This window comes from Caloenas nicobarica, chromosome 36, assembly GCF_036013445.1.
Source record: "Caloenas nicobarica isolate bCalNic1 chromosome 36, bCalNic1.hap1, whole genome shotgun sequence".
Classification (NCBI taxonomy): domain Eukaryota; kingdom Metazoa; phylum Chordata; class Aves; order Columbiformes; family Columbidae; genus Caloenas; species Caloenas nicobarica.
Window position 1 is genome coordinate 194207 of NC_088280.1, and position 23987 is coordinate 218193.

At 57.7% G+C, this 23987-nt stretch overlaps 2 protein-coding genes across 2 annotated transcripts; both read right to left on the reverse strand.

Annotated features, from left to right (window-relative positions):
* Nucleotides 1-282: 282 nt before the first annotated feature.
* Nucleotides 283-7222, reverse strand: RAVER1 (ribonucleoprotein, PTB binding 1). Its single transcript, XM_065654986.1, has 14 exons — nucleotides 6991-7222; nucleotides 5926-5992; nucleotides 4981-5450; nucleotides 4002-4193; nucleotides 3562-3682; nucleotides 3383-3471; nucleotides 2859-2958; nucleotides 2455-2654; nucleotides 2147-2243; nucleotides 1936-2054; nucleotides 1633-1710; nucleotides 1431-1544; nucleotides 1274-1345; nucleotides 283-1170 (listed from the first exon to the last, which is right to left on the reverse strand). The coding sequence occupies exons 1-14, from the start codon at nucleotides 7201-7203 to the stop codon at nucleotides 1024-1026; spliced, it is 2079 nt and encodes a 692-aa protein (XP_065511058.1). The 5' UTR covers nucleotides 7204-7222; the 3' UTR covers nucleotides 283-1023.
* An 859-nt stretch (nucleotides 7223-8081) lies between these two features.
* TYK2 (tyrosine kinase 2) lies at nucleotides 8082-22967 on the reverse strand. Its single transcript, XM_065654944.1, is given in 25 exon segments — nucleotides 8082-8841; nucleotides 8844-8868; nucleotides 9879-9913; nucleotides 9916-9988; nucleotides 10797-10914; nucleotides 10990-11162; nucleotides 11591-11709; nucleotides 12314-12506; nucleotides 12996-13093; nucleotides 13588-13738; nucleotides 14049-14200; nucleotides 14499-14634; nucleotides 15022-15149; nucleotides 15239-15326; nucleotides 15813-15989; nucleotides 16082-16188; nucleotides 16289-16472; nucleotides 16556-16679; nucleotides 17884-18041; nucleotides 18167-18358; nucleotides 18551-18908; nucleotides 19422-19585; nucleotides 19858-20002; nucleotides 21342-21465; nucleotides 22667-22967. Coding segments are annotated over 25 exon segments (3546 nt in total). The 5' UTR covers nucleotides 22884-22967; the 3' UTR covers nucleotides 8082-8734.
* Nucleotides 22968-23987: the final 1020 nt, after the last annotated feature.

Below are 23987 nucleotides of genomic sequence, written 5' to 3' on the forward strand. Positions count from 1 at the left end.
GGGGGGCTTCTTGCACGCGGAAGGGCCCCCTAAATGGGGGCACAAGGGAACCCCCAAATTGGGGAACACACAGAGGGGATCCCACACATGAAGCAGGGGGGGGCACATCACCCCAGAAGGGTGGGAGCCCCTATAGGGGGGGACACAACACCCAGACACCCCCCCACCCCTTGCTGGGGGGAGAGGGCAGAATTTGGGGGGGTCCCACTCTCCAATTAAGGGGCAGCAGCCTCATTAGGGGGAGCGATAATGAAATAAACAATAAAATCGGGGAGAGGCGATATAAATATAGCTTTACTTTTTGGAAGGGGGGGCCCGGCGGGGTGGGGGGGACACACACGGACCCCCCCGGTACAGCAAACCAGACAGAATGGACAACAGAACCAGGAAAACAACTCAAACCCAGGAAACCTCCCCAAAACAAGAGCGAGGGAGGAGGGAGGGCAGGGACCCCCCCAAAAAGGCGCCTGCTGGGGGGGTGGGCTCCCCCCAGCCGGGGGGGGGGAGGTGAAGCCCCCCCAGCCCAGAGGAGAAGAATCTTTGTTTTTTTTAAAAAAAGGCAATAAAAACAAGCGGCAAAAGTAAAAAGGCGACTTTCAACCCTAAAAAAAGCTCCGGTCATTAAAAAAAAACCAAACAAACAACAAACCACGAAATTAAAACACAAAACGCCCCCCCCCCCGAGTGAAATGTTGATAAGGGGGGGCCGGGGCCTGTCCCCCCCACCCCAGGGACCCCCCCAGTTCCTCGCCCCCAGCAGCAGGTTAAGGCGGGGAGTGCGTGGTTTTTGGGGGGGGACACGCACACACACGCAGCTCCCAGTTACTGCTCTGGGGGGGGGGACACAGGAAAAGGGGGGGGACACACAGCTCAGGGGGAATGGGGGGTGTCAAACCTTTCCCGTCACTTTAAAACCCTCCGAAAACAATCCAAAAAAACCCCTAAACGTTAAAAAAACCTCAACCCACGTTTGTACAAGTTTTACAGGAGGGGGCGGGGGGATTTTGGGGGCGGGGGGGGGCACTAAAATATCCTTTTTCTCTTCAGGTAGGAGTCAGCGTAGTGGCCCCCCAGGCCCTGTGAGTGCTGCCCCACGTAACAGCCCTCGGGACTGGGCTCCGGGGAGGGCAGCAGGTGGGAGAAGGTTCGTTTCTGCCCCCCCAGGGGGGTCTAAAACAGAAAAGAAATAAAGGGGGGGGTCAGTTTGAGGTTTGGGGGGGGTCAGTTTGAGGTTTGGGGGGGGTCAGGGTGAAACTGGGTGGGGGGTTGTTACCTTCGCGTGGGAGTTTTGGGGGGCCAAGGCGAGGATGGCGTCGGTGGAGCTGGAGGGGGGGATCCCGACGGCCTGGGGGGGGGAAAAAAGGGGGGTTTTGGCATGGGGGGGGTGTCTGGGCATGCGGGGGGGTCCTCAGTTTTGGGGGGGGTCTCACCTTGTTGAGGTGACTCTGCTTGAGCCCGGCTTGAAGGCCACTGGTGAAGTAGGAACTGGGGGAGCCTGAGTAAAAAGGGGGCAGGGGGGGCCCCAAACCCCCTCGTTCCAACCCCTGGAAGGGAAAGGGGGGGTTAAAAATGGGGAACCCCCCCTAAACAAGGTGTGGGGGGGGGGCCCAAATTTCCCGTGGGGGGGTTTACCTTGTGTCTGCTGTGCCCGAAGCCTCCCAGGATGAGGCCGGGGGGGTCGCGCGGGGGGTAAATCCGGGAGCTCAAATCCTGCCCCGGGGAGAAAAGGGGTGAGGGGGGGCCCTAAAAACTGCCTAAAAATCATCTACCCCCCAAAAAAAAACCCCTAACCCCCAAAAATCTACCCCCTTAAAAACTATTTAACCCCCTAAAAACCATTTACCCCCCCCCAAATCTACCCCCCTAAAAACCATTTAATCCCCCAAAAATCTACCCCCCCTAAAAACCATTTAACCCCCCAAATCTTCCACCCACCGGCTGGTAGTCGAAGGTGAAGGCGTCGCCGGGGGGGGGCAGGAGCGATTCGCTGAGGGGGGGCTGGGCGCCCCCTCCCAAACCGCCGGATTTCACCTTAAATCCCTTCTTGGGGGCGCCTGAAAAGAAGAGCCAAAAGTTGTTGAAAAAAAGGCAGAAATGGATCCCAAATGGGTGGATTTGAGGTGCGGGGGGCGTAGGGGGGGCTCACCTGGGAGGCTGGCGGGGGGGGGCAGGAGGCTCTGCAGGTTCAGGTAGGGGTTGAGGGGGATCTTGAGATCTTTGGGGGGCTCCCCCAGGAGTGAAACCTGTGGGAGGAACATTTTGGGGGAGTCGGGTGGTTCCTGGGGGGGCTCAAACAAAAAAAACAGCCCCAAAAGCACATTGGGGGGGTGTTTGGTGACAGCACAGAGCCCCCCCCCGAGGGGGAACAGGCTTGTGTCCCCCCCAGAGCAAGGGGACCTTATCCTGGGGCGGGACATGACACCTTAACCCAAGTGGGGGACACACACAACTTACCCCGGGGGCAGCAGCTCCGTTTTCCCCTTTTTTGGGTTTTTGGAAGGCGGTGAGAGCCGGGGGGGTCCCGGCAGTGGGGGGCAGCTGCGCCACCTGCGTCCCCAGCACCGAATTCTCCCGTTCGACCCCCAAAAACGGCGCCAGGGGGACGGGGCCCGATTTGACGTGTCCCTGCGCGATGTCACCCGGCAGGGGGCCACCTGGGGGGGGACACAAGCAGAGAAATGGCACCGGCAACGACCCCCCCAAAAAAATAAACCCCCAGTCTCCCCAACCCGCCTGGGGGGGATTTTGGGTTTTTTTTTCCCCCAATGTGGGGGGCTCTGTGCGCGGTGTGGGGGGATTTTGGGGGTTTTTCCCCAATGTGGGGGACTGTGTGCCCGATTTGGGGGTGCGGGTGGTACCTGAGAGTTGGGGGGCGGCGCTGGGGGGCTGCGCGGGGGCCAAAGCGCGGGGGCCGTGGGGGAGGGAGCTCAGTGGCGAATCGCCCAAAATCCCCGGTTTCTGCAACAAAAATCAAGCAGGTTTAATGCTGGTTCAGCTGGAGGTGGAACAAACATCCCCCCCGCCCCGAGATCACCAGATCGTGGCAAAAAATTGGGCTGAAGAGCAGAGAAATTGCTCAAAAAAAGAGAGCAGGAAAAATAAATAAAAGAGGAGGAAATGAAAAGAGCAGAAAAAAAAGCGGGGGGAAAGGGGCAAAAGGAAAAAAAAGGGGGAGAAAGGGGCAAAAGGAAAAAGGGGGAGAAAGGGGCAGGAAAAGAAAGAGGAGAAAGCGGCAAACGGGACCCGGTGGCAAATCTGGGGGGTCCCCAGTGAGTTTGGGGGGTCCCCTGAGGTCTGGGGGGTCCCCAGTGCAGGACACAGGAGCACAAAGGGCCCCGGGACGCCGGTGCCGGTGCCGTTTGGTGCCGTTTCCCCCCGGTACCTGCGTGTGGTTCAGCGCCAGCTGCAGCAGCGCGGTGGAAAGCGCCGGGGTGGGCATCAGCGGGACGGGGGGAGCGGCCCCAAGGAGTCCTGGGCAGGGGAAAAAACCACCGGATAAGTAAAAAATTACTGGGTAGCAGTGAGAAACGCCCCCCCCCCCCGCGTGGTTTTGGGGCTCACCCTGTTTGCCGGGGGGCAGCAGGGGGGGCAGCAGCAGCTGCAGGGCCGCGGGGCTGCTCAGGCTGCCCAGCAGCTGCAGGAGGGTCGGGTCGGGGAGGAGCCCTTTGCCGCGGTTCAGCGCCTGGAAAACCACAAAAACCAAGGAAAAAATGGGCGTTAGAAGCAAAAGAGGCAGTACTGAGGGTTCTCGGGGGACAGCACAGCAAAGGTGGCCCCAAAGCAGCAGGATTTGGGGTGCCGGGAAGGTCCTGGTTCGCCAAAGCCTTGTGCTGATGGGGTGTCAGGAATGTCACTGCGGTGACGGCAAATGGGGAGGAGGAGGAGGAAGGAAAGAGGGAGGAAGGAAAGAAGGAGGAGGAGGAACGCAGCAGGAAGGCGAGAAGAGGAGGAAAGAGGAGCAAGGGAGGAAAGAGGAGCAAGAAGGCCGCGGCCGATCTCACCGTCGCCTGCGCTGCGATGAGAGCGGCCAACATGCTGCGGCCGGGGGGGCCGGGGGCGCAGAAGGACACACGGACATGCGTCCCCGCCAGCCCCCAGCCGTCCGTGCCGCGCTGAACCGCCTCGGCTGCCGCCGCCGACTCGAACTCCAGCACCGCGAACCCCTTCAGCTGCCCGTCCTGCCCCTGCGCCAGCTGGGGGACAAACGGGGTGACACCGTGGGAAAAGTGGGACACAGGGACCCCAGGAACCCCGAGACCCCCCAGGAACCCCAAAACCCTCAACACCACCAGGACCAGGGGACCCTGGGAACCCTAAGACCCTCAAAGAGCCCCAGGACCAGGGGACACCCCCGACCCCCTGAGACGCCCAGGACCCCTGAGACCCCCAAGAACCCCAAAACCCTCAAGATCACCAGGACCTGGAGACCTCGGGAACCCCGAGACCCTCAAGACCACCGGGACTGGCGATACCCAGGACCCCTGAGACCCCCAGGAACCCCAAGACCCTTAGTACCCCTCAAGTCCTGCAGGACAGCCGAGACCCTCAGGACCCTCAAGACTTCCAGGATGTTAGGACCCCTGGAACTGCTGAGACCCCCAAGACCACCAGGAGCCCCAGAACCTCTAGAACCACCCAGGACCCTCAAGATCCCCAGGGCCACCAGGACCCCTGGAACCTCCAAGCCCCCCAGGGCACCCGGAACCCCCTGAGACCCTCCGGCCCCCTGAGACCCCCAGGACCTTGGCACCCCCAGAACCTCTGAGACCCCCAGGACCCCTGGGACCACCAAGCCCCTTGAGACCCTCAAGGCCACCAGGACCCCTGGAGCCCCTGAGACCTTTGGGATCTCCAAGACCCTCAAGACCACCAGGACTCCTGGGACCCCCAAGACTCCCAGGACCCTGAGACAGCCCGGGACACCTGACAAACCCCGCAGTCCCAAAAAACCTCCTTCCACCCCTAAAATCCTCCCTTTACCTGGCAAAAAACAGGGGGGTGGGTGGCAGAGAAGACGCGGCGCAGCTCGGCCAGGTCGGCGTAGCCGTGGGGCAGCTTGTCCACACACAAACACTTAGACTGGAGCAGCTCCGGTGTCAACTGGTTCCCGTCCGTCCAGTGCACGTAAAGCGTCCGCGTCCCCAGTTGCTTCCCCAGTAAATCCGATTTCGCTCTAGCTGCCGAATCCTTTTTCATGTACTCGACGAAGCCGTAACCTTTGGAATGTCCCGTTTTTTCGCTATAAACCAGGAAACAACGTTCCAAGTTGCCGAAGGGCCGGACCAGTTCCTCAAACTGGTGCTGGGTGTAGAGCTGGGGGAGGTTGGCGATGCACAGGAGGGCGTCCGGGGGCTGCAGCTGCACCGAAATCTCTTTGTCCCGGAGTTTAGTACGGTGGAATTTTTTGATGGCCGATTCCGCTTGTTCCCCATTGAGCAAAGTGACGAAGGCTGCGGGGAGGGGAGGGGGAGGTTGGGGAGCACACGCGACACCCCCAAAACACAAAGCTGTGGGGTTAAATCTGCGGCGATTTGGGGGGAAATTCACCCCCCTCGTGTCATCAGGAAGGTCCTCGGTGAAGCCTCGTGTGCCAACATGGATGGAGATTGTCCCCAAATCCCAGAGACGGTGTCCCCAGGTCCCCTCCCCTGACCCAGCCAGAGGAGCTTTTCCCACCCCTGAGAAAAATTTTTGGGGTGGGGGGGTAACACCAGCAGGCACAGACCCCCAAAAGCGGCTCAAAAAAGCAATTTAAATCCCATGTGGCAACATAAAAAAACTCTCCTGTGGGGGGATTTAAACATCAAAACTCTCCCGGGGGGGTCTAAACTCACAGAATGAGGTTTTGATCTTCCCAACAGACCCCCCCGGCAGCAGAAAAGCCACCGGTGACGGATTCGGCGCTGCCGGAGCAGCTGAACTCACCAGTCCCTTTGTATTTGTCCACAAAGCAATATTTGAGCTCGTAGTCGCTCAGCAGATCGTGGATTTCCTGGATAAACAGAGATGTTTTAAATAAAAATAAGAACCACCGACTTCCAGGGAGACGCTCTAGCGGATCCTCTCGTTCTTACGGGGGCGGCAGCCACAAATATTTCTCTTCAGGCAGGGAAATGGGATCGATTTGAAGCAAAAATGTTCCCCGGGGAAGCTCATTGTGAGCTAAAACCTGCCCCTAGGCTCCAATGTCACCTCGATGTCACCTCCCGTGTCCCTAAAGTGTCACCCCCGGGGTGTGTTTGTCCCTTAAGCTGCTGCTCCTCCCAGTTACACGCCTCCCAAACCAGTTGCTGCAGGCGCCGGTGCTGCTGGTTTTGCTGCTGCTGCCAGTCGCCGGTTTAAGACTTTGCCCTCCCCGAAATGATTTAATTTCCTGACCTCTGCCCCTTGACGATAATTAAGTCTGTTAATGAGGAGAGAAGACTTAAAAAGCAGGTGAAGAGGGCGACGGGGGCTCTTGAAATGATAATACGGGGCGGGGGTGGGAGGGATTTGGGGGGTACTGGGGGCGACAGAACCTGGACCCTGGGGGGTCCAGGAGCCTCAAGGAGCAGCTGCAGGAACCGCTGGAATTTGGGGACCCCCCCCAACCCGGGACTGCCCATCTTCCTGGGTACCGGGCCCAGCCTTCACCCTCACACACCCCCCCACAAAACCGGGCCCTACCCGAGGCCTCAACCCCCATCCGTGGGGGGCTCCAAATTCCCCTCAGACCCCCATTCCCCCTCAATCCCCCCATTCCCCTCAGCCCCCCCATTCCCCTTCAATCCCCCCCATTCTTCCTCAGTCCCCATTCCCCTTCAATCTCCCCACTCCCCTTCAATCCCCCCCATTCTTCCTCAGCCCCCATTCCCCCTCAATCCCCCGCTCTCCCCTCAGCCCCCCCATGCCCCTCAATCCCCCGCTCTCCCCTCAGCCCCCCCATGCCCCTCAATCCCCCGCTCTCCCCTCAGCCCCCCCATGCCCCTCAATCCCCCGCTCTCCCCTCACCTGGTTGCTCACGTCGGCCGGGAGCCCTCGGATCAGCACCTTCCGCCGGTTACGGAACTGGCGGGCGCTTCGCTCCAGGCGGTTCCGCACCTCGGCCGGGTCCAGCACCGGTAACTCCTCCTCAGGGGCCCGGCCCAGCCCCGGGGCCGCCACCGGCAGCTCCGGGTTCGGGCTCGTTGCGGCGCCCGCCAGCGAAACAGCCGCCGCCGCCATCTTGGCCGCCCGCCTCCCCCCCGGGACCATCGAGAGGCGGCCGGCGGATAGAGCGCCACCAAGACGCCGCCGCCTCATTGGCCCGCCCGCCCGCCCCGCCCACGCGGCAGCATCCGGAGCGCTCATTGGGCAGAGCAAAAAAAACAAGCCGGGAGCACCGGCGCTCTCTTATTGAGCGAAGAGGCCCCCTTATTTACATTCCGCCTCCTGATTGGACGGAACCGCACGAGCCCTGCGGTGAACGCACGCTATTGGCTGCTTCTCGGGGGACACACCCTTGTGCGCCCCATCAACCAATAGGGGCCCCTAACCCCCCTCACCAGGCCCTATAGGAACCCCCAGAACCCCCCAATAGCAAATAGGGACCCCCCCAGGCCCTATAGGGGACCCAAGAGCCCCCCCCCCCCCATAGGAACCCCCAGAACCCCCCAATAGGAAATAGGGACCCCCCCCAGGCCCTGTAGGGGACCCCAAGAGCCCCCCCCACCCTATAGGAACCCCCAGAACCCCCCAATAGGAAATAGGAACCCCCCCCAGGCCCTATAGGGGACCCCAAGAGGCCCCCCACCCTATAGGAACCCCACCCTGTAGGAACCCCCAGAACCCCCCAATAGCAAACAGGGACCCCCCTCCCAGGCCCTATAGGGGATCTCAAGAGGCCCCCCCACGCTACAGGGACCCCCAGGCCCCCCCAACAGCCTATAGGGATCCCCAGCCTCCCTCAATAGCAAACAGGAACCCCCCCCCGGTCCTATAGGGGACCCCAGGAGGCCCTCCCTCATCCTATAGGGACCCCCAGCCCCCCCAATAGCTTATAGGGACCCCCCCGCCCCACAGCGACCCCCCCCAGGCAGAGAGGGAGGGGCCGTTACATCATTTATTGGGAGGTGGGGGGTAAGGGGGCAGACAATAGGCAATAAATAATGGGGAAGGGGGGAAACAGCCCCCCCAGCACCCCAAAACCAGTCCTGGGGGGGCAACCAGGCCAAGGGGGGGGGGACAGAGGATGGGGGGAGCCCTCCCCCCCGACCAAGTCCCACCTGGGGGGGGCACAAAGCCAGCGGAGACCCCGAACCCCAATAAAGTGCCAAATTCTTTTGCTGAACCCCCATTCTTGGGTGAGGGGGGGGCAGCCCATATCCCATTGGGGGAGATCCGGGGGGGGGGCACCCCAAATCCCAGCAGCCCGTGGTCCCAAAAGTGCCCCCCCCCCCATGGAAGAGGAAGGTGTGGGGTGGGGGGGGTGTTTAAGGCCCTAAATCTGGGGGTGTAAGGCCGTAAATCTGGGGGTGTCCCCCCAGCGTCATTCACAGTGTTTGGCGGCGAGGACAGGCACGATGCGGAGCCGGGGGGCCATGGGGGGGCCATGGGGGGGTCATGGGGGGGTCCTGCTCCCCCCTCAACCCCATTTCCTCATTTTCCAGGAAAACCAAAAATCCAGGAAAACAGGTGTTGGCATGAGGCTGTGCCCCCCCCCTCCAATGGCATTTTTAGCGGGGGGGGGGATGTTTTTTGGGGTGCCCCCCCCCGATCAGCAGAGGCTGAAGACGGAGGGGGCCTGAGCGCGGTACTTGAGGTGGAGGCTGCGCAGGACGGGGACCAGCGTGCGGAACGGGGGGCGGAACGAGGCGGCGGGGCCCAGCAGCTCTGCAGCAGGCGCGAGATCTGGGGACCGGGGGGGAAACATGGCGGGGGGAAACATGGGGAAACATGGGGGGGGGGAAACCATCGGGGGGGGGAAGAAACAAGGCGGGGGGGGAAGAAACAAGGCGGGGGGGAAGAAACAAGGGGGGGGGGGAAGAAACAAGGGGGGGGGAAGAAACAAGGGGGGGGAAGAAACAAGGGGGGGGGAAGAAACAAGGGGGGGGAAGAAACAAGGGGGGGGGAAGAAACAAGGGGGGGGGAAGAAACAAGGGGGGGGGAAGAAACAAGGGGGGGGAAGAAACAAGGGGGGGGAAGAAACAAGGGGGGGGGAAGAAACAAGGGGGGGGAAGAAACAAGGGGGGGGGAAGAAACAAGGGGGGGGAAGAAACAAGGGGGGGGGAAGAAACAAGGGGGGGGAAGAAACAAGGGGGGGAAGAAACAAGGGGGGGGGAAGAACAAGGGGGGGGAAGAACAAGGGGGGAAGAAACAAGGGGGGGGAAGAAACAAGGGGGGGGAAGAAACAAGGGGGGGAGAAACAAGGGGGGAAGAAACAAGGGGGGGGAAGAAACAAGGGGGGGGAAGAAACAAGGGGGGGGGAAGAAACAAGGGGGGGGGAAGAAACAAGGGGGGGGAAGAACAAGGGGGGGGGAAGAAACAAGGGGGGGGAAGAAACAAGGGGGGGGGAAGAAACAAGGGGGGGAAGAAACAAGGGGGGGGGAAGAAACAAGGGGGGGGAAGAAACAAGGTGGGGGGGGAAACAAGGGGGGGGGGGAACCAAGGAGGGGGAAAACCAGGGGGGGGGAACCGGGGGGGGGAACCGGGTGGGGGGAACCGGGGGGGGAAACGGGGGGGGGAAACCAGGGAGGGGGAACCAGGGGTTTGTCTCTTCCTGCTTTTCCCCATTTTCCCCATTTCCCCCATTTTCCTCACTTCCCCCCATTTCCTCCACTCCCCCCCATTTTCCCCATTCCCCCCCATTTCCCTCATTCCCTCCCATTTCCCCACTCCCCCCATTTCCCCTGTCCCCCCACCTCGCAGGGGCAGCCGGGGGGGCTGGGCAGCCGCCCCCCCTCTCCAGCAGCTCCAGCAGCCGCAGCACCGTCATCTGGCCCTGAGTCGCCCCCAGGAGCTCCAGGAACTTCTGGGGGAAAAACCCCCAAAATCGGGGAAAAAAAAATCACTGGGGGGCACCCCCAGCTCTGACCCCCCCCCCAAATGGCTCTGACCCGCCCAAAGTGCTCTAAACCCCCCAAAATGGGTCTAAAACCCCCTAAATGGCTCTGACTCCTCCCAATGCATTTAACTGCCCCAAATGGCTCAATCCACCCCAAAATGCCTCTAACCCCTCCCAAAATGCCTTTAGCTCCCCAAAATGCACTTAATTCCCCCAAAATGCTTCTAACCCCCACCAAAATTCCTCTGACCCCCCAAAAAAAAGGCTCTGACCCCCTAAAATGGCTTTTAACCCCCCCAAGATGCTTCTAATCCCTTCCAAATTGCCCTTAATTCCCCCTAAATCCCTTTAACACCCCTCGAAATGCCTCTAAGCCCCCAAAATGCCGCTGACCCCCCCCAAAAAGGCTCTGACCCCCTTTAAAATGCCTCTGACCCCCCCAAATGTCTCTGATACCCCCTAAAATGCCCCTAACTGCCCCCAAATTGCCTTTAATTTCCCCCAAATGCCTCTGACCCCCCCAAATGCCTCTGACCCCCCCCAAATGCCTCTGACCCCCCCGAAAACAGCCTCTGACCTCCCCCAAAACAGCCTCTGACCCCCTTGTCTTTAACCCCCCCAAAATGGCTTTAACCCCTTCCAAAACGCCTTTAACTGCCCCCAAATTGCCTTTAATTCCCCCAAATTGGCTCTGACACTCCCCCCCAAATGCCTCTAACCCCCCCAAACCGCTTTTAATCCCCCCAAACCCCCCCCGGGGGGGGGGTCCACTCACCGCGGGGGGGCTCTGGGCCGGGTCGCAGCGCGTCAGCAGCTCGTAGAGCGTCACCCCGAAAGACCAAACGTCGGAGGCGTAATAAAACTTACACTCCTTGAGACACTCCAGCGCGTACCTGCACGGCACCGTTACCCCCCCGCACCCCAAAAACACCCCCCTCGGAGGGGAAAACAGGGAGGGGGACACTCACCAGAACACGGGGCTGTCCCCGTCCTCGCGCACCCGGTAATAGTCGTGGCCCTCGGGGACAGCTTTGGCTAAGCCGAAATCGCCGATTTTCACCACATTCTCGTTCTCCAGCAGCACGTTGCGGGCGGCCAGGTCGCGGTGGATGTAGTGGAGGGAGTGCAGGTATGCCATGCCCTGGGGGGGGGCACGGGCAAATCGGGGGGGTCAGAGGCATTTGGGGGGGTCAGAGGCATTCTAGGGGGGCTCAGAGCCAATTTGGGGGAGTCAGAGGCATTCTGGGGGAGTCAGAGGCATTCTAGGGGGGCTCAGAGCCAATTTGGGGGAGTCAGAGGCATTCTGGGGGATTAGAGCCAAATTGGAGGGGGGGGCAAAGCCATTTTGGGGGGTGTTCAAGCCAATTTGGGAGAATTTGAGCCAATCTTGGGGGGGGTCAGAGCCATTTTTAGGGGGTCCCAGAGGCATTTTGGGGCAAGTCGGAGCCATTTTTGGAGGGGTCTAGAGGCAATTTGAGCAGGTCTGAGCTATTGTGGGGGGGGGGCAGAGCCATTGGGGGGGAGTCGGGGCCATTTTTGGGGGGGTCGGAGCCGTTTTTGGGGCCGTACCTCGCAGATCTGCTGGGCGAAGAGCAGGAGGTGGCCCAGGCTGAGCTGGTGCTTGGGCAGGAAATCCCGCAGGCTGCCCAGCGGCACGTACTCCATGATGAGCCGAACAACTTGCTCCCCTGGGGGGAAACGGGGGGAAATGGGGGGGAAGGAGGCAAGAGGAGGAGGAGGAGGAAGGCAAGAGGAGGAGGAGGAGGAAGGCAAGAGGAGGAGGAGGAGGAAGGCAAGAGGAGGAGGAAGGCAAGAGGAGGAGGAAGGCAAGAGGAGGAGGAAGGCAAGAGGAGGAGGAAGGCAAGAGGAGGAGGAGGAAGGAGGCGTCAAGAGGAGGAGGAGGAAGGAGGCGTCAAGAGGAGGAGGAGGAAGGAGGCGTCAAGAGGAGGAGGAGGAAGGAGGCGTCAAGAGGAGGAGGAGGAAGAAGGCGGCAAGAGGAGGAAGAAGGCGGCAAGAGGAGGAAGAAGGCGGCAAGAGGAGGAAGAAGGCGGCAAGAGGAGGAGGAGGAAGGCGGCGGCAAGAGGAGGAGGAGGAAGCCGAGAGCAAGCCGAAGGCAGCATGTGATCCTCATGGCCACAACCACCCACCCAGCGCCCCGCCAAAGGCAAATCCCCTCCTGCCACCCACCAAAACGCTCCCCAAACCGTGTTTTCCGCATCCGAGGGGAAAACCCCCACGGGGGGGACACACTGTGACTCCAGCAAAGCCCCCCGGTGCCCCCCGGTTCCTCACCCTGCTCGCTGCAGCAGCCCTTGTACTTGACGATGTTTTCATGGTAAAGCGTCTTGAGGATCTCGATCTCACGCTTCCAGCTGCTAAGGAGCTGGTGGCTGCACCCGGATTTCAGCGACTTCACCGCCACCATCTCCCCGGTGCCGTCGTTGGTGGGGTCGTAGCAATAGAGACCCACCTTCCCAAAGTGCCCCTGCCGCAAAAAACACCCAAAATCGGGGCTTCTGCCCCGGGAGGAGCTTCTCTGAGCCAAAAATGGCCTCTCTGGAAGCTCCTTGCACGGGTTGATAAACTCCCTGGGGAGGAAAAAGCCCCCAAATTGGGGATTCTGCCCCAGGAAAAGCTTCTCCAAACCCAAAATAGCCTCTCTCATATGCGTCAAGAAACTCCCTGGGGAGGAAAAAGCCCCAAAATTGGGGATTTTGCCCCAGGAGAAGCTGCTCCCAACCAAAAATGGCCTCTCTGGAAGCTCCTCATAGGGGTCAAGAAACTCCCTGGGGAGGAAAAAGCCCCAAAATTGGGGATTTTGCCTCAGGAGAAGCTCCTGATATGGGGCTATAAATTCCCTCACCTCCTTTTCCCGCCCTGAGGAATCTGGAGGCAGAATTTGGGATGGTTTGGTCTCAATTTGGGATGGTTTGGTCTCAATTTGGGGGGGTTTGGTCTCAATTTGGTCACTCACCTCCCCCAGCTCCCGGATTTTTTTCAGGTATCGCTTCTGGAACACGGTGGGATCAGACACCGGGAACTCAGGGTTCACCGACGTGACGTCCACCAGGTCTGGAAATCAGGAGAGATGCTTTGCACCCCTTTTTTTGCCTTTTCTTTCCCCTTTTTTACCCCATTTTTTGCCTTTTCTTTCCCCTTTTTTGCCTTTTCTTTCTCCTTTTTTACCCCATTTTTTGCCTTCCCTTTCCTCTTTCTGGCCCTTTTTTGCCTTCCCTTTCCTCTTTCTGGCCCTTTTTTGCCTTCCCTTTCCTCTTTCTGTCTCCTTTCACCATTTTTGCCTTCCCTTTCCCCATTTTTGCCCTCCCTTTCCCCATTTTTTCCCCCTTGTCCACTTTATTTTTTTCGCCTTCCCTTTTCCGCTTTCCACCTTTTTTTTTGCCTTCCCTTTTCCCTTTCTTGTCCCTTTTTAAACCTTTATTCCCTTTAACCTCCTCGCCCCTTTCTAACCTTTATTCCCTTTAATCTCCTTGCCCCTTTCTAAGCTTCTTGCCCATTTTCTGCCCCTTTCACGCTCTTTTTTGCCCTTTTTGCCCGGTTTCCCTCACCGCGGGGCTGGAGCCGCGTGAGGTCGCGCAGGACGGTGCGGAAGGATGGCCGCTCGGCCGCGCTGTAGTTGAGGCAGCGGGAGATGAGGGCGGCCAGGTCCCTGCAGGACGGCTCGGGCAGGCGGTGCCGCTTCTCGTAAAAACGCTCTTTCTGGGGGAAAAGAGAGAAAAACGGGGGTAAACGGGGTGGGATTGGATGGTGCTTCTCGTAAAAACGCTCTGTCAGGGGGAAAAGAGAGAAAAACAGGGGTAAATGGGGTGGGATCCAGGAGGAGAGGAGGAGGAGGAGGAGGAGAGGAGGAGGAGGAGGAGGAGGAGGAGGAGAGGAGGAGGAGAGGAGGAGGAGGAGAGGAGGAGAAGGAGATAAAGAGGAGGAGGAAAAAAGAGGAGGAGGAAAAAAGGAGGAACAGGAGGAGAAGGAGATAAAGAGGAGGAGGAGAAGGAGAAGAGGAGGAATCCACCTCGGAGGGCGTGCGCTCCTTGAGCGGGACGTCGGCATCGAAGCAGATTTCCAGCAGGGTGGTGCCGAAGCTCCATTTATCGGCCGCCGTGCTGAGGTTCCCCACGTCCCGCACGCACTCCGGGGCGATCCAGGGGATCCGCTCCACGCGCTCTGCGGGAAACACAGCGAAATTCTGGGGTTCCCAAGCATCCAGCCGGAAAAAGCCCAAAGCCACAGCGGGGAAAAGCTTCCCGCAGGATTCCAGCCACCAGGACCAGCTCCAACAGCAGCTCTGAGCCCCAAACCAGCACACGATCACAAGTCCGCACATTCAAAGAGCAAAAAACTAAGGTCTGAGAAGCTGTCGAAACAGCTCAGGCGTAACCCAGGTGACTTACGAGCTACCTGGGCTGCAGGAGGGGAAAAAACAGCTGGATTTTTGGATTTTCAGCTCAGAACGAGCTAATACCTTCTCGCGAGAGCACGGCGAAGCTGACGCCGGGGTCGCTGAGCTTGGCGAAGGGCGCGGATCCATCTTCCAGCCCCTTCCTGGCCAGCAGGATGTTCTTGGCGCACACATTGCCATGCACCAGGTTTTTGTCCTCCTGCGGAAACACAAAAGGGAGAAGAAACCTTGGAGAAGCCGCCGCCGATGCCGCAGAACAAGGCGGAGTCTACGGAGTTAATAAAATGTAAAAAGCGGGGCTGTAATTATCGCGGTCATGTTGTCCTTTTGCACAATGGAAGATGAGGATTATCCCAATTATTCCACCTCCTGGAAACCCAAAAATGAAGCTCCGGAGCTGGGATGAAGCGTTTGAAGTTTGTGGGAGCTCCAGGGAAGAGGGAGCAAAGAGGAGGAGGAGGAGGAGGAGGAGGGAAGGAGGAGGAAGGGGAGGGAAGGAGGAGGAAGGGGAGGGAAGGAGGAGGAAGGGGAGGGAAGGAGGAGGAAGGGGAGGGAAGGAGGAGCAGGAGGAAGGGGAGGAAGGTACCAGGTAGCTCAAGGCACTGGCCAGCTGCTTGGCCACGGTGATTTTCCAGCCCACGCCGACGCGTCCTTTCTCCTTCCGCAGCAGCACGTCCAGAGGCCCGTGTTCCACGAACTCCTCCACCATGATATCTGGGGGAAAAAACCCCGGTATTTGCCCCAACGCGGCGCGGGAGCCGGCGGGTGGAGGGCACGGGGGTGTTGCGGAGCCCCGGACTCACTCTCGGAGCCTCGCACGCACACGCCGTGCACGAAAGCCAAGTGGACGTGCGACACTTGGCTCATCAGGCTGGCGGTCTCGAAGAACGCCTGCGGGGAGACAAAACACGGCGTCACAGCATCGCAGAATGTCAGCGATTGGAAGGGACCCTGAAAGCTCAGCCAGCCCAATCCCCCCGCCGGAGCAGGAACACCCGGATGAGGTTACACTGGAAGGTGTTCCTGTCCTTCTGGAACTGAGGGACACAGAACTGGACACAATATTCCAGATGTGGTCTCACCAGGGCAGAGGAGAGGGGGAGGAGAACAAGGGAGTGACCCCCAAGCTGCCTCGAAATGGCCCCAGAATCACCTCAGGGCTCAACAAGGCGGCCCCAGGGGAACCAATTTTGGGTTTTTTTGGCCTCGATGCAAGACTCTACACTTGCCCTTGTTGTATTTCATTATATTTCTCCCCGCCCAACTCTCCAGCCTGTCACGATGGCGAACGGTCTCTCCGAGCATTCAGAGAGCAGCATGGGGACGTTTCCCCCCCACATCCCGTCTCCTTTTCGCCATCCCAACGCGGGGACTCACCAGGGCGATGTCCCTGTGACTGGGGTCCAGGACTTTGAGCACCACGTGCATCTCCCGGCTGTTGTTGTTCTGTTCGGTGGAGAAATACTCGGCTTCGTCGTCGGCCCCGGTGCCCCCGCAGACGCTCAGCACCCCGTCGTAGATGTTGGTGCGGGTGCCCTGGCCCAGGTGGGCTCGCTGCAGGCACAGGGAGAAAGTTGGTGGGGGTCAGAACCCCCAAAACCCCCGCTGGCCCCCCAAAAACCCCTGCCGTTTGGCGGATCGCTCACCTGCGTGATCTCGTTCTTGCGGATCTGGTGGAAGCTGAGCTGGCTCAGGTTCAGGATCTGCTTGGCGTTGTCCTTCACCTTCCGCGCAATCAGCAGGTCCGAGATCTCTGCCAGGGGGAGGGAATAGACAGAAATTAAAGGCCCAGAAGGTACCGGATGCCTTTTATTCCTCGAGTGCGACGGGGGGAAGATCAGGCGTCCTCGTACCTCCCGGTTTGGGCGGGCAGCACCTCTTCACCGTGAAGCTTTCCTCGCCAGATTTGAGCGTGCAGCCCTTGAGCGCATCCAAGAGCTCGCGCAAAGTGGGGAATTCCCGCTCCCAGCCTTCCAGCACGAAGGAATCGCCTTTTTTTTGGATGCGGAACTGTCTGTACTTGAGGGCTCCCTGCTCCTGGGAAAAGAGAAACGACGGGACGAGGACGTCGCGCATCCCGTTGCCCCCGATCCGGCTCGTTCCCGGCAATCGCCTCGTACCGGCTGCGGGTTCCTCTTGACCACGGAGAGAATCATCCTGTTGAAATCCAGGACGCTCCAGCGGATCACGTAGAGCCCGTCCTCGGGTTCCTCCCGCCGCAGCTTGGCCAAAACAAACTCCTCCCTGGCAGCAGGAGGAAGGGGAACGGTAAAGCACTTGGCACCGTCTCCCACAGCATCCTCGCAGCTAAACCGAGGAATGGCCGGAGGAATGATGGACCGTGAACCGGCCGAAGGAAAGAAGCCAGAGAGTTGCGGTCTGACGGGGCAGAGTCTGGTTGGAGGCCTGTATCTAGTGGAGTCCCTCAAGGGTCGGTGCTGGGACCGGTACTACTCGACATATTCACCAACGACGTGGATGAGCGATCAGCAAGTTTGCTGATGACACCGAACTGGGAGGAGCGGCTGACACCGGGAGGCCGCGCTGCCATCCAGAGGCCTGGGCAGGCTGGAGAGTTGCGCGGGGAGAAATTTAATGAAATAGAACAAGGGCAAGCGTACTCTTGCATCGAGGCCAAAAAAACCAAAATTGGTTCCCTTGGGGCCGCCACTTTGAGCCCTGAGGTGATTCTGGCGCCATTTTGAACCCTGAGGTGATTCTGGCGCCATTTGGAGCCCTGAGGTGATTCTGGCGCCATTTTGAGCCCTGAGGTGATTTTGGCACCATTTTGAACCCTGAGCTGATTCTGGTGCTGCTATGTTGAGCCCTGAGGTGATTTTGGCGCCATTTTGAGCCCTGAGGTGATTTTGGCGCCATTTTGAGCCCTGAGGTGATTCTGGTGCCGCCATTTTGAGCCCTGAGGTGATTCTGGCGCCACTTTGAGCCCTGAGGTGATTCTGGCGCCACTTTGAGCCCTGAGGTGATTCTGGCGCCACTTTGAGCCTGAGGTGATTCTGGCGCCATTTTGAGCCCTGAGGTGATTCTGGCGCCATTTTGAACCCTGAGGTGATTCTGGCGCCGCCATTTTGAGCCCTGAGGTGATTCTGGCGCCATTTTGAGCCCTGAGGTGATTCTGGCGCCGCCATTTTGAGCCCTGAGGTGATTCTGGCGCCATTTTGAGGCAGCTTAGGGGTCACTCCCTTGTTCTCTCCTCTGCCCTGGTGAGGCCACATCTGGAACGTTGTGTCCAGTTCTGCGTCCCTCAGTTCAAGAAGGACAAAGACATATTCCCGTGTAACCTCATCTGGGTGTTCCTGCTCCAGAACAGATGATCTTTCGCGGTCCCTTCCAATCCCTGACATTCTGCGATTCTGTGGTTTGGGAAGCGCCCCGAGGACACGGGGGTGTCCCCTTGATGTCCCCAAAACGTCAGGACGAAGCCACTTACTGCATGGGCCCGTGGATGCCGTTCAAGATGCTCATGACGAGGCGCGGAGGAGCCACTTCGTGGCACAAATAGTGGCTGGAATCGGCCGTGAGGCGGAAATAACCGTCCAGCAGCGAGACCAGGGAGAGCGCGATCGCCGGGGACGGGAGAAGCAGCTCCTGGGAAAAGGTTTGGGGATTAACCCCGGAAAATATCCTTGTTCTTCCCCCCAAATCCACCGATCCCTCTGCCAGCGGAAAACTCCTCGATTTTGGGGATCAGCCCTGGAAAAAGTCCCGCTCACCAGGCACTTGTTGTCCTGCCGGTTGATGCTGACCCTGCTGTCCTTGACCACGACGTGCGTGATTTCCCGAAAATCGCAGAAATGGGCCCATTTCGCCTCGTTCCGCTGCTCCGCCGGCCCTTTGGGTTCCGCCTCTTTGTTTCTGCTCCGTCTCCCAAAATACCCGCGCTGGGAAAAGCCCTCGGCGCTCTGCTGAGGTGGAAGACGCAAAAGCATCAGTCGCATCCCTGGGAAACGGCGCCTGCTGGGTTGTTAACACTCAAACTGGGAGCACAACGAGCCCAAGGAAAAGCGCGGGAGTGCAGAACAGGGAAAAGGAGGCGGCACGCGACGCGATTTGGGTGGGATTCGGACGGAAACGGCTCTTCCCACCCGCCAAATTACCTCCGCGGGCACCGGCCGCCACTGGATCCCGCTCGTGCCGGTGACAAGGACCTCGTGGGTGACGAGCGGCTCCTTGGGGAGCGAATGTCCCCCGTTGACGCCGAGCTGAGGCTTCTCCCCCTCCGAGGTTTCCAAGGAGAGGACGGGGAAAACCTCGGTGCCGAACCGCGGGGCGAGCTGCTCCAGCGTCGCCAGGTACTTGTACATGACGTCCTGCGCCGTCAGCTTCCCGGCGCCCACCGTGTGCCGCTGGAAGCGCCGCACGAACCTCCGGAAGACGTTTTTCAGGCGGAATCTGGTCAGGTAGTTGCTCTGCTGGATCTGGCGCTGGAAGGAGCGCGGGATGCAGTTCTTGAAGCTGCGGAGGGAAGCGGGGACCGGTCAGCAAAGAGGTGGCGGGTGCCACTGGCAAAATACGCGGCGGAGGAGCCGCCGATCTTCTCCATCGCATAAAATGGCCCCAGAGTTGCTCCCGGTGGGGAGGACAGAGAGAAAAAAAGGGTGAGGAAGCAGAAGAAAGCAAAATACGCGGTGGAGAAGCCGCCAATCTTCTCCATCGCATAAAATGGCCCCAGAGTTGCTCCCGGTGGGGAGGACAGAGAGAAAAAAAGGGTGAGGAAGCAGAAGAAAGCAAAATACGCGGTGGAGGAGCCGCCAATCTTCTCCATCGCATAAAACGGCCCCAGAGTCGCTCCCGGTGAGGACAGAGAGGAAAAAAGGGCGAGAAACCAGAATACGTGGTGGAGGAGCCGCTGACGATCCCTCTGTCATTAAAACAGCCCCGGAGTCACTCCCGGTGAGGACAGAGAGCAAAAAAAAGGTTGAAAAACCAGAAGAAGACACCTCGGCCGAGGGCAGAGCCAAACGCCACCTGTATTTTCGGGCCACGTCCTCAAGGGAGACGCCGCGTTTTAGGGCGACGTGGGACAGGTGCAGCACGGCCATGCCCAGACACTCGTTCTTGAACCGCTGCACCTCCTGCTCGCTCTGCAGGTCCCTCAAAGACGCCACGTCGTTGATGAAGTCGTATTTCCCCTATTAACGAGAAAAAGTTAATTAAAAGGGGGAAAAGACCCCCGCCCACGCTGAGCCCTGGGGTGCTTTGTTTTTGTCTCATTTTCATTTTCAGGGTGTAACGGGATCCCCCTTCAGCCTTCGAGCAGGACAAAAGCTTTTTGAGGGCAAAGCTCTGGCTGTGTTTGTCCTCAAAACAAAACCCTCGCGGGCAGAAAAGCATCCTGAGGACGGATCTGAGCCAAACGCGGCTGGACGGAGGAAAACCCCCAACCCGATTTCCCGGCCGTTACCTGCTCGAACAGGTACTCGAAGGAGGATTTATCGAGCAAAGCTCCTCCGTGCGGTTTCTCCTCGGGGGAATCGCTCTGTCGGGCCGCGTTGCGGTAAACGGCCGGTTCCTTCTCATTCAGCCCGTGCCAGTTGCGAAAATAGAACCTGGAGGGGAGGAGGAGCCGAAAATCACGTCCTGGTTTTGCTCCTAGAGCCAAACGCGGGGTCGCTGGAGCCACTCAGGGGTCGTTTTGCCCGTAAATCGGCTCTTTCCACCCAAAGTGCTGCTTGTTCTTCCCCCGGGGGCTGGAACCAGGTCCCCAAGTGGGTTTTGCTGCAGTTTTGTCAGCGGTTTTGTCACCAGGGACGGGGAAAGAACCGTGGGAGCGGGAGCAGGGAGCTCGTCCCACCCCGGCGCCGCGTTCCGGGCTCAGATTGGGGGGTTTGGGGTTTTATTAAAGAGCCAAACTTTTTAAAATTTAAAAAAAACCCCAAAAAACCAACAAAAAACCCACCATTGCTGACACGAGAATCGGCCACATCCTCAAAAAAATGACCTGAGCACGAGGCGAAGGGGAAGCGGCTTCTTCCTGCCACCAAAACTGGGGCCTTTTCGCTTTGTTTTCACACGTTTTAGGGCCGTTCAGCACAAAAAATACAGCCCGGTCAGCAGAGCCTCGTTAACGGGGCCCTAATTAACCTGCAAACGCCTCCTTGTGCCGAGTTTTCCTGCCACCGGGCTGCCAGAAAAAAGGGGAGAACGGGCAAAGTGAGGAGTTTTACCCCAAAACCGCCACATTTCAAAGCAAATAATCAGCACAACGAGAGCTCTGCGGGCAGGAGTTTCCGTTCCTGCTGCTCAGCCCCCAAAAAAGCCGCGATTCTGCCTGCGGTTTGACACTTTCGGGGTTATTTTGGGGCCGAACTGAAGCTGAAAGGTTTTTCACAAGCAGAAGCGAAGAAAAAAATGACTTTTTTTGGCCTAAAAAGCCAGAGTTCTGTGAGAAAAACCCCCCTCCTCATAAATATCAGGAGGAAACACTAAAATTGCCGTCGCCGGGGAAGCCGAATATGTTTAATATCTCGCAAAAATAAATCAATAGAAGCTGAAAAGCAGAAAGGGAAATTTGGAGGAAAATTGGGAACAGAGAAATTAATTTTTTCCGCGCTGATGAGAGGCGGGAGCTTCAAAAATTCCTCATTTTAACCCTTTAGAGCCCGATTTTGGTCCGTTCCCCGACCTCCACGGACACTTTTCTGGGTAAATCTCAAACAGGTGACGCCGGGGGTGGAAAAATAATGGAAATTCTTTCTAGAAAAGCCCAAATTAATCCCCGGGAAGGGTCTCTGCTGTGTAACGATGAGGAGCTTGGCCGCTCTGCGGGGTTTGGTGCCAAAAATCGGGGTTTGGAGCCAAAAAAAAAGGGCGGGAATGGGGTAAAAAGGGCGGGAACGGGGTAAAAAAAGGCAGAAACGAGGCAAAAAATGCGGGAATGGGCCTCACCTCATGCGGAAGAGCAGGCTGATGTTGGTGTCCTTGGTGATTTCGAAGAGGTGGTTTGGGGGGACCCAGAGGCCGTTCTGGGGGTCGTAGAGGCCGAAGAGGCTGTAGCAGAGCGGGGTGATCCCTGCGGAACGAAACAAACCCGATAACCGCAAAAAATCCCTTTTTTCTCCTCACGCTGCTTCTCCCGACTGCTCGGAAATCCGATTTTCCCACAAAAAACACGCCCAGAAATCCGATTTTCTTACCAAAAACGCACCCAGAAATCCGATTTTCTTACCAAAAACGCACCCAGAAATCCGATTTTCTTACCAAAAACGCACCTAGAAATCCAATTTTCTTACCAAAAAACATGCGCAGAAATCCGATCTTCTTACAAAAAAACACACCTAGAAATCCAACATTCCTACCGAAAAAATGCGCAGAAATCCGATTTTCGTACAAAACACACGCGCGGAAATCCCATTGTCTCACAAAAAACGCACAGAAATCCGATTGTCTCACAAAAAACATGCGCAGAAATCCGACTTTCTTACAAAAAACGCACCTAGAAATGCGATTTTCTTCCAAAAGACGCACAGAAATCCGATTTTCTTACCAAAAAATGCGCCTAGAAATGCGGTTTTCTTCCAAAAGACGCACAGAAATCTGATTTTCTTACCAAAAAATGCACCTAGAAATGCGATTTTCTTCCAAAAGACGCACAGAAATCTGATTTTCTTATCAAAAAATGCACCTAGAAACGCGATTTTCTTACCAAAAAATGCACCTAGAAACACGGTTTTCTCCCAAAAGACGCGCAGAAACGCAGTTTTCTCCCAAAAGACGCGCAGAAACGCGATTTTCTCCCAAAAGACGCGCAGAAACGCGATTTTCTCCCAAAAGACGCGCAGAAATCTGATTTTCTTACCAAAAAATGCACCTAGAAATGCGATTTTCTTACCAAAAAACGCACCTAGAAACGCGGTTTTCTCCCAAAAGACGCGCAGAAACGCGGTTTTCTCCCAAGAGACGCGCAGAAACGCGGTTTTCTCCCAAAAGACGCGCAGAAACGCGGTTTTCTCCCAAAAGACGCGCAGAAACGCGGTTTTCTCCCAAAAGACGCGCAGAAACGCGGTTTTCTCCCAAGAGACGCGCAGAAACGCGGTTTTCTCCCAAAAGACGCGCAGAAACGCGGTTTTCTCCCAAGAGACGCGCAGAAAGGCGGTTTTCTCCCAAAAGACGCGCAGAAACGCGGTTTTCTCCCAAGAGCCCTCCCCGCACCCGGCGTTTCCTCGGGCCCCAGCTCCCGTTCCGCGGCTGGAGCGGCCGCTGCCGGGTCTCACCGAGCCCCCGCGCCAGGCGCAGGCAGATCTCCTCGGCGCTCAGCGTCCCGCGGAACCGGCGCCACCGCCGGCCCTCGGCCTCGGCCTCCTCCTCCTCCTCCTCGTCCTCGTTTTCCTCCTCGCCCTGGTCCCGGGGGCCGCGGTGCAGCCGGACCCGCAGGCCGCGGCCCTCGGCCTCGCGCTCGCCGCGGGTCGCCGCGCGCCGGCACAGGGACATGGCGAATAGCACCAGAGATCGGGGGGAAGGAGGGAGAGCGACGGGAAATGAAAGAGATTGGGGGAAAAGGAAGGAGATCGACAGGGAAATGGAAGAAATTGAGGGAAAGGAGAGAGAGCGATAGGGAAATGAAAGAAATTGGGGGAAAGGAAAGAGATCAATGCAAAACTGAAAGAAATTGGGGGAAAAGCAAAGAGATCGACACAGAAATGAAAGAAATTGAGGGAAAGGAAAGAGATCAATGCAAAACTGAAAGAAATTGAGGGAAAAGGAAAGAAATCGATACGGAAATGAAAGAAATTGAGGGAAAGGAAAGAGATCAATGCAAAACTGAAAGAAATTGAGAGAAAAGAGATCGATACGGAAATGAAAGAAATTGAGGGGAAGGAGAGAGAGCGATCGGAAATAAAAGAAATGGGTGGGAAAGGAAAGAGATCAATGCAAGACTGAAAGAAATTGGGGGAAAAGGAAAGAGATCGATACAGAAATGAAAGAAATTGGGGGAAAAGGAAAGAGAGCGATACAAGAATGAGAGAAATTGAGGGGAAGGAGAGAGATTGATATGGAAATGAAAGAAATGGGTGGGAAAGGAGAGAGATTGATACAAAAATGAAAGAAATTGATGGAAAAGGAAAGAGATCGATACGGAAATGAAAGAAATTGGGGGAAAGGAGAGAGGACGATCAGAAATAAAAGAAATGGGTGGAAAAGGAAACAGATCAATACGGAAATGAAAGAAATTAAGGGAAAAGGAAAGAAATCAATAGAAAAATGAAAGAAATTAAGGGAAAAGGAAAGAGATAGATACGGAAATGAAAGAAATTGAGGGAAAGGAAAGAAATCAACACAAGTATGAAAGAAATCGATGGAAAAGGAAAGACATTGATACAAAAATAAAAGAAATAAAAAACCAGGAGACATCAATAAAAAAATAAGAGAAATCAATAAAGAACCAAGAGAAATCGATAAAAATCCTGACCCCCACATTCTCTGGCCCCACAGCTCCTGAGCCCCCCGCCCCAGCCCCACATACCCCAACCTTCCACATCCCCAGCCCCACGGATCCTGAGGCCCCCACCCCAGCCCCACATACCCCAACCTTCC

Coding starts and splice junctions, on each gene's coding strand:
- RAVER1 (XM_065654986.1), bottom strand. CDS start 7,203: ATGGCGGCGGCGGCTGTTTCGCTGGCGGGCGCCGCAACGAGCCCGAAC. Junction 2,655..2,858: donor CGCCGCCCCCCAACTCTCAG/GTACCACCCGCA, acceptor GTCCCCCCCCAG/GTGGCCCCCTGCCGGGTGAC. Junction 1,346..1,430: donor AGCAGAGTCACCTCAACAAG/GTGAGACCCCCC, acceptor TCCCCCCCCCAG/GCCGTCGGGATCCCCCCCTC.